General features: G+C 38.9%; 1 protein-coding gene across 2 annotated transcripts in view; it reads right to left on the bottom strand.

Moving 5' to 3' along the window:
• Positions 1-10,637, bottom strand: part of MYO7B (myosin VIIB) — a 67,030-nt gene extending 56,393 nt beyond the window's left edge. Inside the window, exons 1-9 of one of the 2 annotated variants that reach the window (XM_077349329.1) lie at positions 10,173-10,637; positions 9,076-9,124; positions 7,456-7,569; positions 6,971-7,123; positions 5,929-6,113; positions 4,346-4,467; positions 2,502-2,644; positions 2,099-2,212; positions 623-776 (exon numbers count right to left, since the gene is read on the bottom strand). In XM_077349329.1, coding sequence (XP_077205444.1) covers positions 623-776; positions 2,099-2,212; positions 2,502-2,644; positions 4,346-4,467; positions 5,929-6,113; positions 6,971-7,123; positions 7,456-7,569; positions 9,076-9,093 — 1,003 coding nt within the window. In that variant the 5' untranslated portion in view covers positions 9,094-9,124; positions 10,173-10,637. The remainder of the gene's footprint in view (positions 1-622; positions 777-2,098; positions 2,213-2,501; positions 2,645-4,345; positions 4,468-5,928; positions 6,114-6,970; positions 7,124-7,455; positions 7,570-9,075; positions 9,125-10,172) is intronic. The other variant, XM_077349330.1, reaches the window with a different exon arrangement.
• Positions 10,638-12,910: the final 2,273 nt, after the last annotated feature.

Raw genomic sequence — 12,910 nt, 5'->3', positions numbered from 1 at the left:
GCAAACCTTAGTAAATATATGTAACATTAAGGATGTACGATGAAACATGAGAACTAAATTGTATCATTTATATAAGACAGTGTGACCTGTTTTAAAACAGCACAATGTTTCTGAATGGAATGGACTCTGAGGATGGTAATCTTCTTACAATCATATCTAAGGAAGTGCAATATATACTTTAAGGAGTAGTAGTAGTGTCATAGCAACTGTGGTGAATGGAATTGTTACAAAGATGCTTATCATCTCGTTCCCAGACTACAGCTCCTCATTGATATTTCCTTCAAAAAATACTGATTCTAACACATGGCTACAATTTTGCATTATTCAGTGTTTTCCCCCATATATGATTTTGTGATTATATTTTATTAGCTCTGTGCTATAAACAACTTTGCATTACCAGATTTCTCTGTAACTAAAATGCATTTTTTTATCATATTATGTATCAAAATACACTTAGGATAAATTATGTGTATAGAGTAAGCAGGTCTTAGATGAGAACTACTGTAGCTATCTTTCCACTTCATCTACCTTTTCCAGAAAATTGCCTTTAAGTAGTCCCCCCAACCCATAATTTTATCCTTTTTGGGGTCTGTGTTTCTGCATGCACATGCCTCTGGCTCACCTTCAAACTGTATATTCCCCAGATGCAAAATAGCTGCCAGCAGTTTGCTGATTTCCCAGTGCTCAGAGTCGGAAAACATGAGGATCTTCATAGCAGAGCAGATATGAGCATATTCCTTGGCGTCATTGTGGCTTTCACAGGAAATACAGTTACCCTACAAAGCAACATAGATGCAAAGCAGTCCCCAAACCAGTCCCCAAACTGCAAGATCAGTAGATGGGTCTCTTCTGCTTCAACAACCTAGAAAACTGCTAGGGTTGATTTCCTATTTCACAACCTAAAAATCCCCAATTTTAATTTTTCTTTTCCTTGTGTGAATTGAACTTGTGCTTATTTATTTTTGTATCATTTTTCCTTCCTCACACCAAAATGTTCCCATGAAACGTATGCACTTATCAACATTATTTGTGCATCACTAGATTAGTATTATATATCGTCTATATACATTATATAATGGTATATATAAATACATTATATAATGGTATATATAAATAAATCGTATAAATAAATACAAAATACCATACCTACAAATTCAATACAAATAAATGAAAACCAAAACCACAGACAAAAATATAAGCAATTTTTAGAAAAATAAAAAAGGGAACATTAGGAATCACATGGCAGGAGAGGAGAGAAGACACACATTTCATTATTGATTTCTGTTTTTTAAGCCTCAAATCTCTGTGAGTCTGGATCTGTGCCTCACCCACAAAGGTAACTAATAGCTGCATAATTTCAATACACTCTGTTATTCTGCAGCTATGTTTCTCTGAAGGGACTCAGGACCAAGCCAAGTCCAAAAGTCCCAACACCTTCCCTGTAGAAGAAAGCATATCAACACAGATGTAAAATCCCATAGGAAGACAAGGCATTCAGGATAAGTCTGAAGCACAGAAAAGTACAATAGGGTTAACTCCCTCCCCCTACCAAATCCAAAGGGGCTTTTAAAGCAAAGAGGGCTCTGGGTTAAAGTTAAAACATATTTGCATGTAATGAGTGAGTAGTTTGGCTCTCAGGTGTAGTTTCAGAATTTGTAACTGAAGAGACAAGCGTATGTAGTGGAAAAAATTAAATTCAGATTCTCATTTAGCAACATTCTTTATCACCTGTCAACCTAACCTATTTCATAAGTTTAATATATGGATCAGATTAAATATTCTCATGCCCATTGCTCTGATTATTTTACCAGAAGGGTAGTTTATTAAAAATGTAAAAAATAAACTCTGTTGTACTCTTTCTCCATTTGATATAAGGAACTAGTTTTTATCCAGCACCTTGCTTTCAAGCGTTTGTAAGCAATACTTGTTGATTCCTCTTCTCATTGCAGACTTCAAATCAGACCCATCATAGTTCTCAGATGTAGCTTTATCAGGGACATGGTGGCTTGCTGTGGAGGGGAAAGGACCTATACAATCGGAGGTTCACTAGTGGTTCATTGACTACAGCTCAATGAATAAACTGGGAGCAAACACTTACCATCGTGAGATAGGTGTACTCAGAAGCAGTGCCCAGATTTAGCTTCTTTTTCTGTTCTAGATTCATCCCCATTAACATGTAATAAAAAATGTGATAGTTCCTTTCCTCTGGAGCCTAGAATAGTAAAAATACTTCATAAACACAACTGTTGGCATACTTAAAGTCAAAACACGGTTAATATGTACAGTATTTGCTGGCGTATAAGACTACTTTTCCCCCCTGAAAAACATGCCTCCAAGTGGGGGGGTCGTTCTATATGCCGGGTGCACTTCAGTTGGGATAGACATAGCTGCCCATAGTGGCCCATAGTACTGTATTTTGAGTGGGAATGTTGGGGGGTCGTCTTATACGCCCAGTCGTCTTATACGCCGGCAAATACGGTACATGAAAAATATGCCTTTACCTGGCGACAAACCCGTGACTTCTCCAGAAGGAACTGTTCTATCCTGGCTCCTTCAATCACCCCATTTTGAGTGAAGTGAATTTCAAGGTACTTCCCAAAGCGACTTGAATTGTCATTTTTAATTGTCTTGGCATTTCCAAAAGCTGTAGAGAATGAGATAGTATTCCAAAACACAGACTGACCATGTAGAGTTTTTTATAAACAGGATCATTCCTTGCCAATTTGAAATTACTTGGCAGTATCTTACAAACAGGAGACATTTTTTTCACTTTGCATTAAACCAAGCTGGGACAGATGGCATTGTAAAGGTTTAAACGCTCCAGTGAAACAGTCTCATCAAATATTATTTTTATTTACAAAATTTATATACCAGCTTTCTGCATTCACAAGGGCCATCAAGGTAGCTAACAATTTAAAACATACAAGATAAAATATTTAACCACATTAAAATCAACCTCCCAAACACGCATCATTAAAAGAATTAAAACACAATTCTTGACGTCCAGGCACAATTCTTGACGTTCAAAATCCTATGTTTGGAACCACTCCCTTATGAACCTGCCAACTCCTATGATCACCCTTGGAGGCCCTGCTTTGGGTTCCCTGAAGACAAATGACTGGCAGCCTAGGAGAGGGTTTTCTCAGTCATGATACTAAAGCTGTGGAACTTTCACCCTATGGAAATTCATCTGTCCCCTTCTGTCACTATCTTCTGCCAATGGGTTAAGACTTTTTTTGTTTCATTTGGCATGTTCTCAGTGATTCCTCCTTGCTAATCAATGTTTTAACTGCTGCCTTTATGTTTTGTATGTATTTTAACTCTTGGCCATACCCTCCAGGTTGTATTGGAGCCACTGCAGAATGATGCCTTCCAATTCCAGCCTAGATAGGCAGTCCAGAGGAATACCATGATCAATGTTACTGAAAGTCAAGAGAATCAATAAGAGTGGCACTCCTTCTGTCCATCACCTAGTGCAAGTCAGCCACCAGAGCACCCAAGGCTGTTTCTGTCCTAAAACATTATGATTCCTTTGTACAGGTTACTGAAAAGCTCTCACCTGTATTGGTATTCCATCACATGGACCCAACACTTTAAAAGCTCTTGTCTTGTGCTCTTGTTTATTTGTGTTTAAGTGTCTGAATATCAGGGCTGTGGTAGCAGTTGTGCCAATAAAACAGATGTTCAGTATCACATTTAAAACTAAAGGCACTGTTGAGCTTTCATGAGCCAGAATTCACTTCTTCAGATGCAAATCTAAAGGAAATCATTTTGCACACATTTATGGTGTGGAACCTGCCATAAATCTTTGAGGGCTAATTCTCTATGCAGGAGGCTGAAACAGATAAGGTTGTTACAAGTAACAGATGACAAGTGAAGTCAGCCTCCCTCTCATGAAATGCCAACAAACAAAAGTGAACTTTTGTGTTATTTTGCTACAACAGACTGACAGCACTGACCCTCTGGAAGTGCTAATGTGCACACACCGGACTAGGTTCATTTGATAAAACCCATTTAGATATTATGTCCATTGTATGAATTTTTGGTAGGCTCCCTGTATGTTTCTGTGAAAGGATGGAAAGGGAGGATAAAAATGTTTCAGATGGGTCCACTTGGGGGGGGGGGGGGGGAGAGAGAGAGAAAATCTGGATGTTTGAGCATTGCCACTAGATATACACTAATTAAATGGAATCTGGGGAATGGTAGAGGACAGGAAGGCCTGGAGGATCATTGTCCATGGAGTTGCAATGGGTCGGACACGACTTCGCACCTAACAACAACAATACACTACATCTGCTTTCTTACTCCCACCACAGCAAATATCCACATGTATGTGTAAGCCTACCTTCTAAAATAGGATTGGCCTCTAGAATCTGCTGTTCAATCCAAGAATGCTGACCACTGACAGAAGCCAAGAACTGCAGTATAAGCTTTGTGCTTTCAGTCTTCCCAGCACCAGATTCCCCACTGTAATAAAATTAAAAATTTGAAAACAAACCAATAATTGGTTCTTTTGACCAACCAGAATAAGAGGTGATGTCTATTTTCCTTGTTCTTAGGGGGAAAATGATTCTATGTCTGAGGAAATGCCCAGGATCAGAAATTGAGAAGCCAAGGCTTAAGCAAGGTGACAGGCCATTTCCTTAAATGGCTTCTAGGTAAGAATGAGTTAAATTCACTTATTTCCCCCTAAAGCGTTTAGTTACCAAAGCTACTCAGTTACATAAAATGACTTGTACTCTAAGGAGGGGATTACTAGGCAAGGGAGTCTTACATGTAGTTGATAGCAGCACATGTACATTTCAAAAGGGCAAGTGACAGCGCCTCAGAGCCATTTTAGACTGCATAGCACTAAAGTGATGTTCCAGCTCCTATTCGGCTGCCCCCTATGGGATTCAACAATAAATTTGTTGAGGGTGTTCAGTCTGCATTCTATAGGCAAATTGTGGGTGTCCCCAATTGTGTCTCCTATCAAGCCACTTGTGCATAATTTGGCCAAATCAATGTGGAGACAAGGACCTGGATCGCTACCTTTAAATTTTAGGTCAGACTCTATTTTGGAGTGCGAACTGAATATCTTTTTACTTGTCTAAAAAGCGATGCTTTTAAATTTCGGTGATTTGGGGCTATTGAACAAAAACTAGCTCATATAGATACTGATTTTGATTCTCTTAGCTTTAGAGGAAAATGTATCTTCCGGATTATTAAGCAGAGAACACTAGATCAGGAGCATCAAGAACTTATGCCCATTCAGCCCTGGGTCTGCTTTCCATTCACTTGACGACCCATTCCAAAGAAAAGCATTTTTCCTTGCACAGATTCCCCTCAAAGGTTGTGGAGGGAAAGTTTAATTACATCCCATCCCATGCAAGAACTTGTCTGTGTGGCTCCAGCTGCCCTGATTTTATCTCATATTTTGGTAAACTGCTCTTAATATGAACAATTGACAATTCCAGCCTAGATTGACAAACCCCTGAAACATTCTTCAGCCTTTAAAAAACCCCAGAAGTGGTGTGATTGTGCAGAATGTGTTTAGGAAACAGCTGTGTACTTGCCCACCTGGAGCCTCTTCCCTTCCCATCCCTCCTAGGCCCATCATTGGCCATTTGGGGAGGGGGGGAGGTCAACATGACTATATATGATCATATCACCCAATAAATGTTTAACAAATTTTAAAAATATAAAATATAATTAACTCCCACCCATTTGGAAACCCTTCTGGGGCCATCAAAAAACCCCAGGGTTTCACAAACCTCTGGTTGAGAATGCCTGCTTTATACACATCCCCTCTAATGAGGGGAATTGCTGTAGATGAAGGTATCATAAGAAACAGTTCTTGGTCTCAGTTTTATTTGTTGCCTCCCCCAGGCTATTTAAATATTTTCTCTTTAGCACAGCATCAGACTTCTGTCACTCCTTGCCTATTACCTGATGACACAGCACTGATCTCTCTTATTTCTCTTCATGTTGAAATAACAGTTGTCAGCAATGGCAAATACATGAGGAGGCAGTTCCCCAATCCTTTTGTTACAGTAGAGTGTGATTTGTTCCATGGTATACAACGGCAACTCTTGGTATGGATTCACTGCTACCAAGATAGAGCCTGTATAGGTCTAAAATGTGAAGACACTGTTGATATGAATTCTAACAAAAGGAAAAACAAACAGCTGAAACTATAAGAGGAACCGAATATAACTCTGCCTTAAGAAGCAGTAATGAATGAATAAGAGTCAGTACTGAACATATTCACACAAAGTATAATGCTGTTTGCTTAATTTCTTTTACATAATAGGAAACCAGGTTTACATTTTATTCGAGAATTATGTCATCTCCAGAACGAAGGTAAAAAAATTGATGTGCAGTTTATTAAACATTATTATAAAAATCCCACTGAATTTAATAGACCAAAGTCGTAAACTGAATTTCTTGCGTAAATACAAAGAGAAGAAAACGTCTTTTGACATATATAGTTTTTTGAAAATGTATTCAAATAACTTGTTGGTATACTGACTTGGAAAAATTCTTATTTAATCAAATTATATATTTTTTCAATCCTTTAAAATGACTTAAAATCTAGAGAAACAAAATAATTATGATACATAGATAATAAAATGAAAATAAATAGAATAAATAAAATAAAATGAAAATGAAAATAAATAGAAAATAAAATGAAGAAATTGTCATTTTACTGAAAATCTTTATACAGCTATTGCTGTATAAACATAACAGGCTAATTGGGTGGAGAGTGGGCGGGGCCGGTCCAGGTGAGGGGCCAATTGGAAGCCCTCACCAGCACAAGCCAGAGCTCTGCCCAGAAGCTGAACCGACCGCCGTAAGTACGCAGTCAGTCCGGCTGCTCGGCTCACCGCCAGGGAGGGGGCCTGGGAAAGGATCAGGGCTCTGTCAGTCTAGAAGTCCTTGTGATCAGACAAAGCATAAGCATTTGAACAATAAATTATAATGTCCTTACATAGATTTTGTGCTCCTTATAGCGAATAAGGAGGTTGTGCACAATGCCAGCTTCATTGAGGTCTCCAAGGCGTATCATGTCTTCAACTCCTTGGACAGAGGTGGGATGCATTGGTCGCATAGCACTGCTGTTCCGAGCCATGATCCAGTGTTCCTTAAACATAACTACTTTTAACAAATCAACTTGGATTTTACATATTATCTCAGCCCATTCAGTAAGAAAATACATTCTTAAGCAATATTAGATGCGGGATTATTGATCACAGTGCTTTCCCGTGTGCATGTAAACACTACTTCAAATAGTGGGCAATCATATAATGGAGTTTTGGATGATCCACTACATCATACAACACATATCTTGTTCAGAGCAGAACCATTTCCAGAGCTCCAAATCCAAGACCATTGGAATAGGGGATGGTATTGAGATCCATCTCTACTAGTATATAACATGTCTTGATCTACTGAATTAAATTTTGCATACCCTACCTTGCCTTCATCATCCTCTATTAAAAACCGTCCGGATTCAGAAACCTTCACAACTGCCCCAATGGGCACATTGTGTTCACCGCTTGAAGGGGATTCCATCCATATGTGATCGCCCTGAAGAGAAAAGCGTAGCAATCAAATTCTCAGCCTCAGTCCCACTTACCTAAGGACTCTCCCACACACACAAACCTCAGACCACAAACCTCAGGCCATCCCCCTTCTTAGGACAGCCCATCAAGCATCAACCAGAGCCTGAGCCTTTTCTACCATAGTTTGCTTAGAAATATTATTTATAAATAAATAATAAAATAATAAAATGGTTTCTGCTTTGTGATACTGGCTTCATGAAGAAGCTAGGGGGCGCTGTCTTGAGAAATTTTCAGGGCTTTCAGAGATGACTGCAGGTATCTTTTGCTGAGAGGGAAAGTATTTTGTACATTTTACTTGCAATGCTTTTCATTGTGATTTGTAATCTCCCTTGAGTACAAATATTTTAATTAGTAAATAAATATGAAATATTCTTATGGGCATATGCCATTTCCTTAAGTGTTATTAGGTGGGCTGCCTGCAATTACTTGATCAAGTTGTAGGAAACTTTGTTACTGTCAGGATCAGTCCCTGCTCTCTGCCATGATTATTGTTCAGTGAACCTGTCTGACTCCATCTTGAATGCTGTGTCTTTGCTGAACCGTTCCCATGTAACCAAATGCCTGTAGTTTTCCTTTGATTCCCCCCCTTCTTTGATCCTTGCATTTTCACACTGCAAATTCTCCCCGCTGTGAAACAATGTTGCCTGGTTCCTGTAAACGTCTTATCAGCTAGCCTGAGGCGCCGGCCTGACCAAGGCCGCGCTAACTTTAACACCTTGGCAGGAAGCCTGGGATGGCCCCTGGGTGAGGGGCTTCCCCCCTCCCTTGGGAACGCTCAAGTTTTGAGCGGGAGAAAAGTATTGAAAAGTGCTTATTGTTCTTGTATCGAACAGACTTGACTTCAAATGTTATAGTGAACTGATCTGCTTCCAATGAAAGCTTTCTTCTTATAGAAGTTTTGTTTGTGAGTTTTGTCAGCGCTTGACAGTTACTGATTTAAAGAGGATTGATCTTCGGTATTTATTCATCTAGTGTGTGTAAAGTGCCATCAAGTCACAGCCAACTTATGGTAACCCCAAGGGGGTTTTACTTAAATTACCGTCAAATAAAAAAGGAAAGAATATAGGAGCCACAATAATCACAGAACAAACTTCCTCATTAGGTGGGTGGTTCTCCTTCTTTGGAAGTTCTAAGCAGAGGCTAGATAACCATCTGACTGAAATACTGATTCTGTAAACTTAGGCAGATTGTCAGTGGGTGGGCAGGAAGGGTTGTGTCAGTGCTTGGCTCTTGTGGCCCTTTCTTGCATGCCAAAATGCCTGTCACCACTTTAGGGTTAAGAGGAGAATTTCCCCCAGGCCAGTGTAGCCACAGATTCATCTGGGTATGGAATTTGGGTCACCTTGGGTGGGCAAATGTTGAATTTCTTTTTTAAAAATCAGAGAAAATACAGGAGACTGCATAACTAGTTCAGGCCTTACTGTACCACTGCCTAAATGCATTTCATATCAAGGCCAACAACTGGACTCACTTTTCTGAGGATCACCATCCTGCTTCAGGGTGACACATTAATCTGTGTTCTAAAAGAAACAAACATAATCAAAGCAAAAAATAATAATTTTCATTATAACGGGGAAAAATCCAATAAATAAGTTACAGAGTTAAGAGACAGGACAGATATAAATTCTTTATTTAGAAGACAGGAAGGTAGGTGGTATGATGTGCGAATTGGTGATACTGAGACAAATACTATAAAATGTAAACTTTGAATAGATTGTATTTTGAACAGATTATCACATATAATGTTTAATATACATGTATGTGCTAACTTTATCTAATAGAATTAATAGTATTCTGTGAGGCTCCACTCCACCTTTTAGGCACCAGATATAGTTTTGGCTCCTATGATTCAAATAAATGCTTAAACTGAATCATAGGATTAAAGAAAAACAGGTACAATATGATGTTGATCTCATGTAGACTCCATTTTTAATAACAGAAATAATACAGTATAACTACACAATCGGCCCAAACCTGAATTAAAAACAGTTCATCATTTCGATTGTATTAAATGCTGGACAGATTTCAACATAAGGCTCTTCGGTATGTAGTAATATTTTTCTTATATCACAGTGCGGCAACAGACACCTTAAAAGCCCCATGGCAGACTTCTCAACAAGTAGTCAAAGGATAAGATAATCTTTTAGACATGGCAGTTATGGTGCTCTATAGCACAGCTTCAAATATTGAGAAAATGTCTACAAAAAAACAGTATTTTTGCTTGCAGTTCTCTTGATTTAACTCTTGTACATTTCTGATGCAGGAGCGGAGGCTTCCATCTGATCTTATCCATATTTATTAAGACGTTAGTCCCACTGTGTTCAGTCTGGCTTTTTCAAACAAATGTTATTGACTGGATTCACTTATTACCAATTAGCATTAAGAAATATATGAATTATTAAGTATATATATATAAGAGAAAAAAAGGGCCAGTCTGACAAGGAACAACCTGTAAATTGTTCAGATGGTTTTGTCATAATTTGTCCTCATCCCAAATGAATTCATTTCTCTAATAAATTATTTAAAAATCCACCAGACCAAAGGGAAGCAACAGAGAGAACATATTACCTGTACAGAAGAATGGTTGTGATATCTGGCTTCCACTTTCCTCTTTCACAGAAATAGCTTAAAAAGAAAAGAGGGAGCAGTGCAGAAAGCCAGTGGTGGAACCGGTGAAGACCTCTGTCCCCTGTTCCAAGAGGAAGGAGGAAATGACTGAAGCTCCATTCACAGTTATTTATTATAGGACTTTGGCCCCAGTTCAGAATATATTCCATTTCTCAGCTGGCGTCGTTAGGTGAGGTTAATTACTAGCTTCATGGTGCATGATGAATGTGTCTAACTAGGGTTATAATTTATCAGGTCCACCCTAGCCACTAGCAGGGATGGGGGGGGGGTAGGTTTGCCTGATCCAGGTTGGGAAACTCCTGGGGAGGACAGGGGTCTCAGGGGTGTGGGTACAATACCATATAGTCCAGTCTCCAAAGCATCCATTTTCTCCAGGGGATAACCTGGGTGTAAACTGTAATTCTCCAGCAACACCAATGTACAAATAACCCTAACCTTGTGCAGAAATAACAGAATAACAGCACCATGATTGTCTACACATAGATGGGTTCAGTGAGCAGTTAAGTAGATCATTTGGCACACAAACATATTAGAAGGTGTATTGGGAGGCAAAAGAGAGCAAAAATATGACATGGGCAATCTATAGGATAAACAAATTCATCAGTAATGTGGACCTTGATCTGTATAATGCTAGATGACATTAATTATGCTATCCGTGTAGAACGAAAACCCACCTAGAAGAGCATACATTGACAGTGTAACGCAGCAGTTTCTTAATTGAATCTGCCACTCAGATCAAAGGATTTAACTAGCACCTCGCTTTTGCACTGGTCTGCTTTAAAACAAAACAAAACAGAGTAGTATTGTTACTTGTATGCTGTACATATTAAATAAACATTAATCTGAACTTCTTGTATGTTGTACTATTGTTATTTGTATGTTGTACACATAAAATAAACATTAATCTGAACTACTTAGACAGTAGTCTATGGCTTTTATATTCCCTGGTATATCCATAGCTAAATAGTAGTTTAACAGTGTGCACAGTGTGCACCGTTTGCCTTCTGCAATTTCGTTAACAGCCTTAAGCAGCTTTGTACGGCTAAGTCACTGAAGGCTGCAGTTAAACTTGAAAAGGATAAGGCCAAAAGGAAAAAACAAAATACTTACTAACAGATGAGGTTATTCCCCCAATTTTCTTCAGCATGTTAACCTTAGCTAGATTTAATCCTTCCAGTTTATTGAGGACACAGTGAAATTAACAAAATCAGGATTATTCTAAGGTGCATCGCATTAGACCAATGCATACAGGCATCAATGAAGTGAAGCTTCTTGCTTAGTTGTTCCCAGGTAGGTCATTCTTCCTTGCTGTGCAATCTCATTAGGACCTAAGTGTCATCCATCCTTCACTTTGGGATGCAGCCAACTAAGTATTAAACACTGACTATTCTTTACAGGCTGGAACCAGCTATCACAAATTAAAGAAGCAAGCAAATAATATCATTAGCATTTATACAATTGAGCAAGGACAACAGCAGTACTAATTTATTATTATTTTGTTATCCACAATTTGTTTTTCCACAAAAGCTCACACCTTGAATAAAACTTAGTTGGGTCTTAAAGGTACCATTGGACTCAGATTCAGGTTTTATTTTTAGTTATGTGTTCATTTAGAAATTTCTATGCTGCCCCTGTTGGGGCGGTTCACAACCAATTCATAAACAATAAAACAGATAAAATCCATTTACAATAAAATGTTACAGCTAAACAATGTTACCAGGAGCAATTTGCAAGGGGAAATGCGTGGGGGAGACCAAGGTGGGGGGACCAAGGGGGGGGGAGGCCTGGCATTTTACACTGATCTATCCTCTAGTCCTGGATGGCTTCAACCATAGGAGAAGGGCTTCGTCTTATAGGCCCTGTGAAACTTAACATGCTCCTGCAGGGCCCTGATAACTATCAGAAGCTCATTTCACCAGGCAGGAGCCAGATGCACCTTTCACCTTTCGCTAGATGCAAAATAGGGCTGTTAACTGGGTCTTATAATTTTTTTTTTCCAGGGGTGGACCACAGCCTTTTTAAGCCTACCTGGGAATTCACCTAACCCTTCCCTCTCCTCCAGCCCACAAACTCTCAAAATATTTCTGAAGCCAAAGCTGGCAGCTCTAAACCTTCCAGACTCAGTTCAAAGTGCTTCTTTTTACTTTTAAAGCCCTAAATATCTTGGGGTTCTCTTCCCACATTGTTTAGTAAACTCTGTTTTCTATGCCCCTAAGTGGTTCCTTGCATGTGTAATTCCCTTCTACTCAAGGCTTGCCAGCACTATCAGGCCAAAACATTTATCTTCACCCAGGCTTTTAATTAAACGATTGAGTTTTAAACATTACTGATTTTTTTATTAGAGTCCAGTGGCACCTTTAAGACCAACACAAATTTATTCAAGGCGCGAGGAAAAGTGCTTGCACTCGAAAGCTCATGCCTTGAATAAATCTTTGCTGGTCTTAAAAGTGCCACTGGACTGATTTTGTTTTGTTGTGCTGCTTCAGATCAACACGACTACCCACATGAACCTTCATTTTTTTATGTTGGATTGAGTCTTAATGCTGGATTTTAGGTAATTTCTTATTTTGTGAGCTGCATCAGGCAGTTTTCTGGAGAGATACTATATATATTCTACATAAATAATAATTTTTGTAGTTCATAAAAAGACATAGCTTTGAGGTTTGATTGGCTGGTTT

The sequence above is a fragment of the Paroedura picta genome, chromosome 8, assembly GCF_049243985.1.
Source record: "Paroedura picta isolate Pp20150507F chromosome 8, Ppicta_v3.0, whole genome shotgun sequence".
NCBI lineage: Eukaryota > Metazoa > Chordata > Lepidosauria > Squamata > Gekkonidae > Paroedura > Paroedura picta.
The sequence above is the reverse complement of the archived record's forward strand: the minus strand, read 5'-3'. Positions and strand labels throughout refer to the sequence as shown.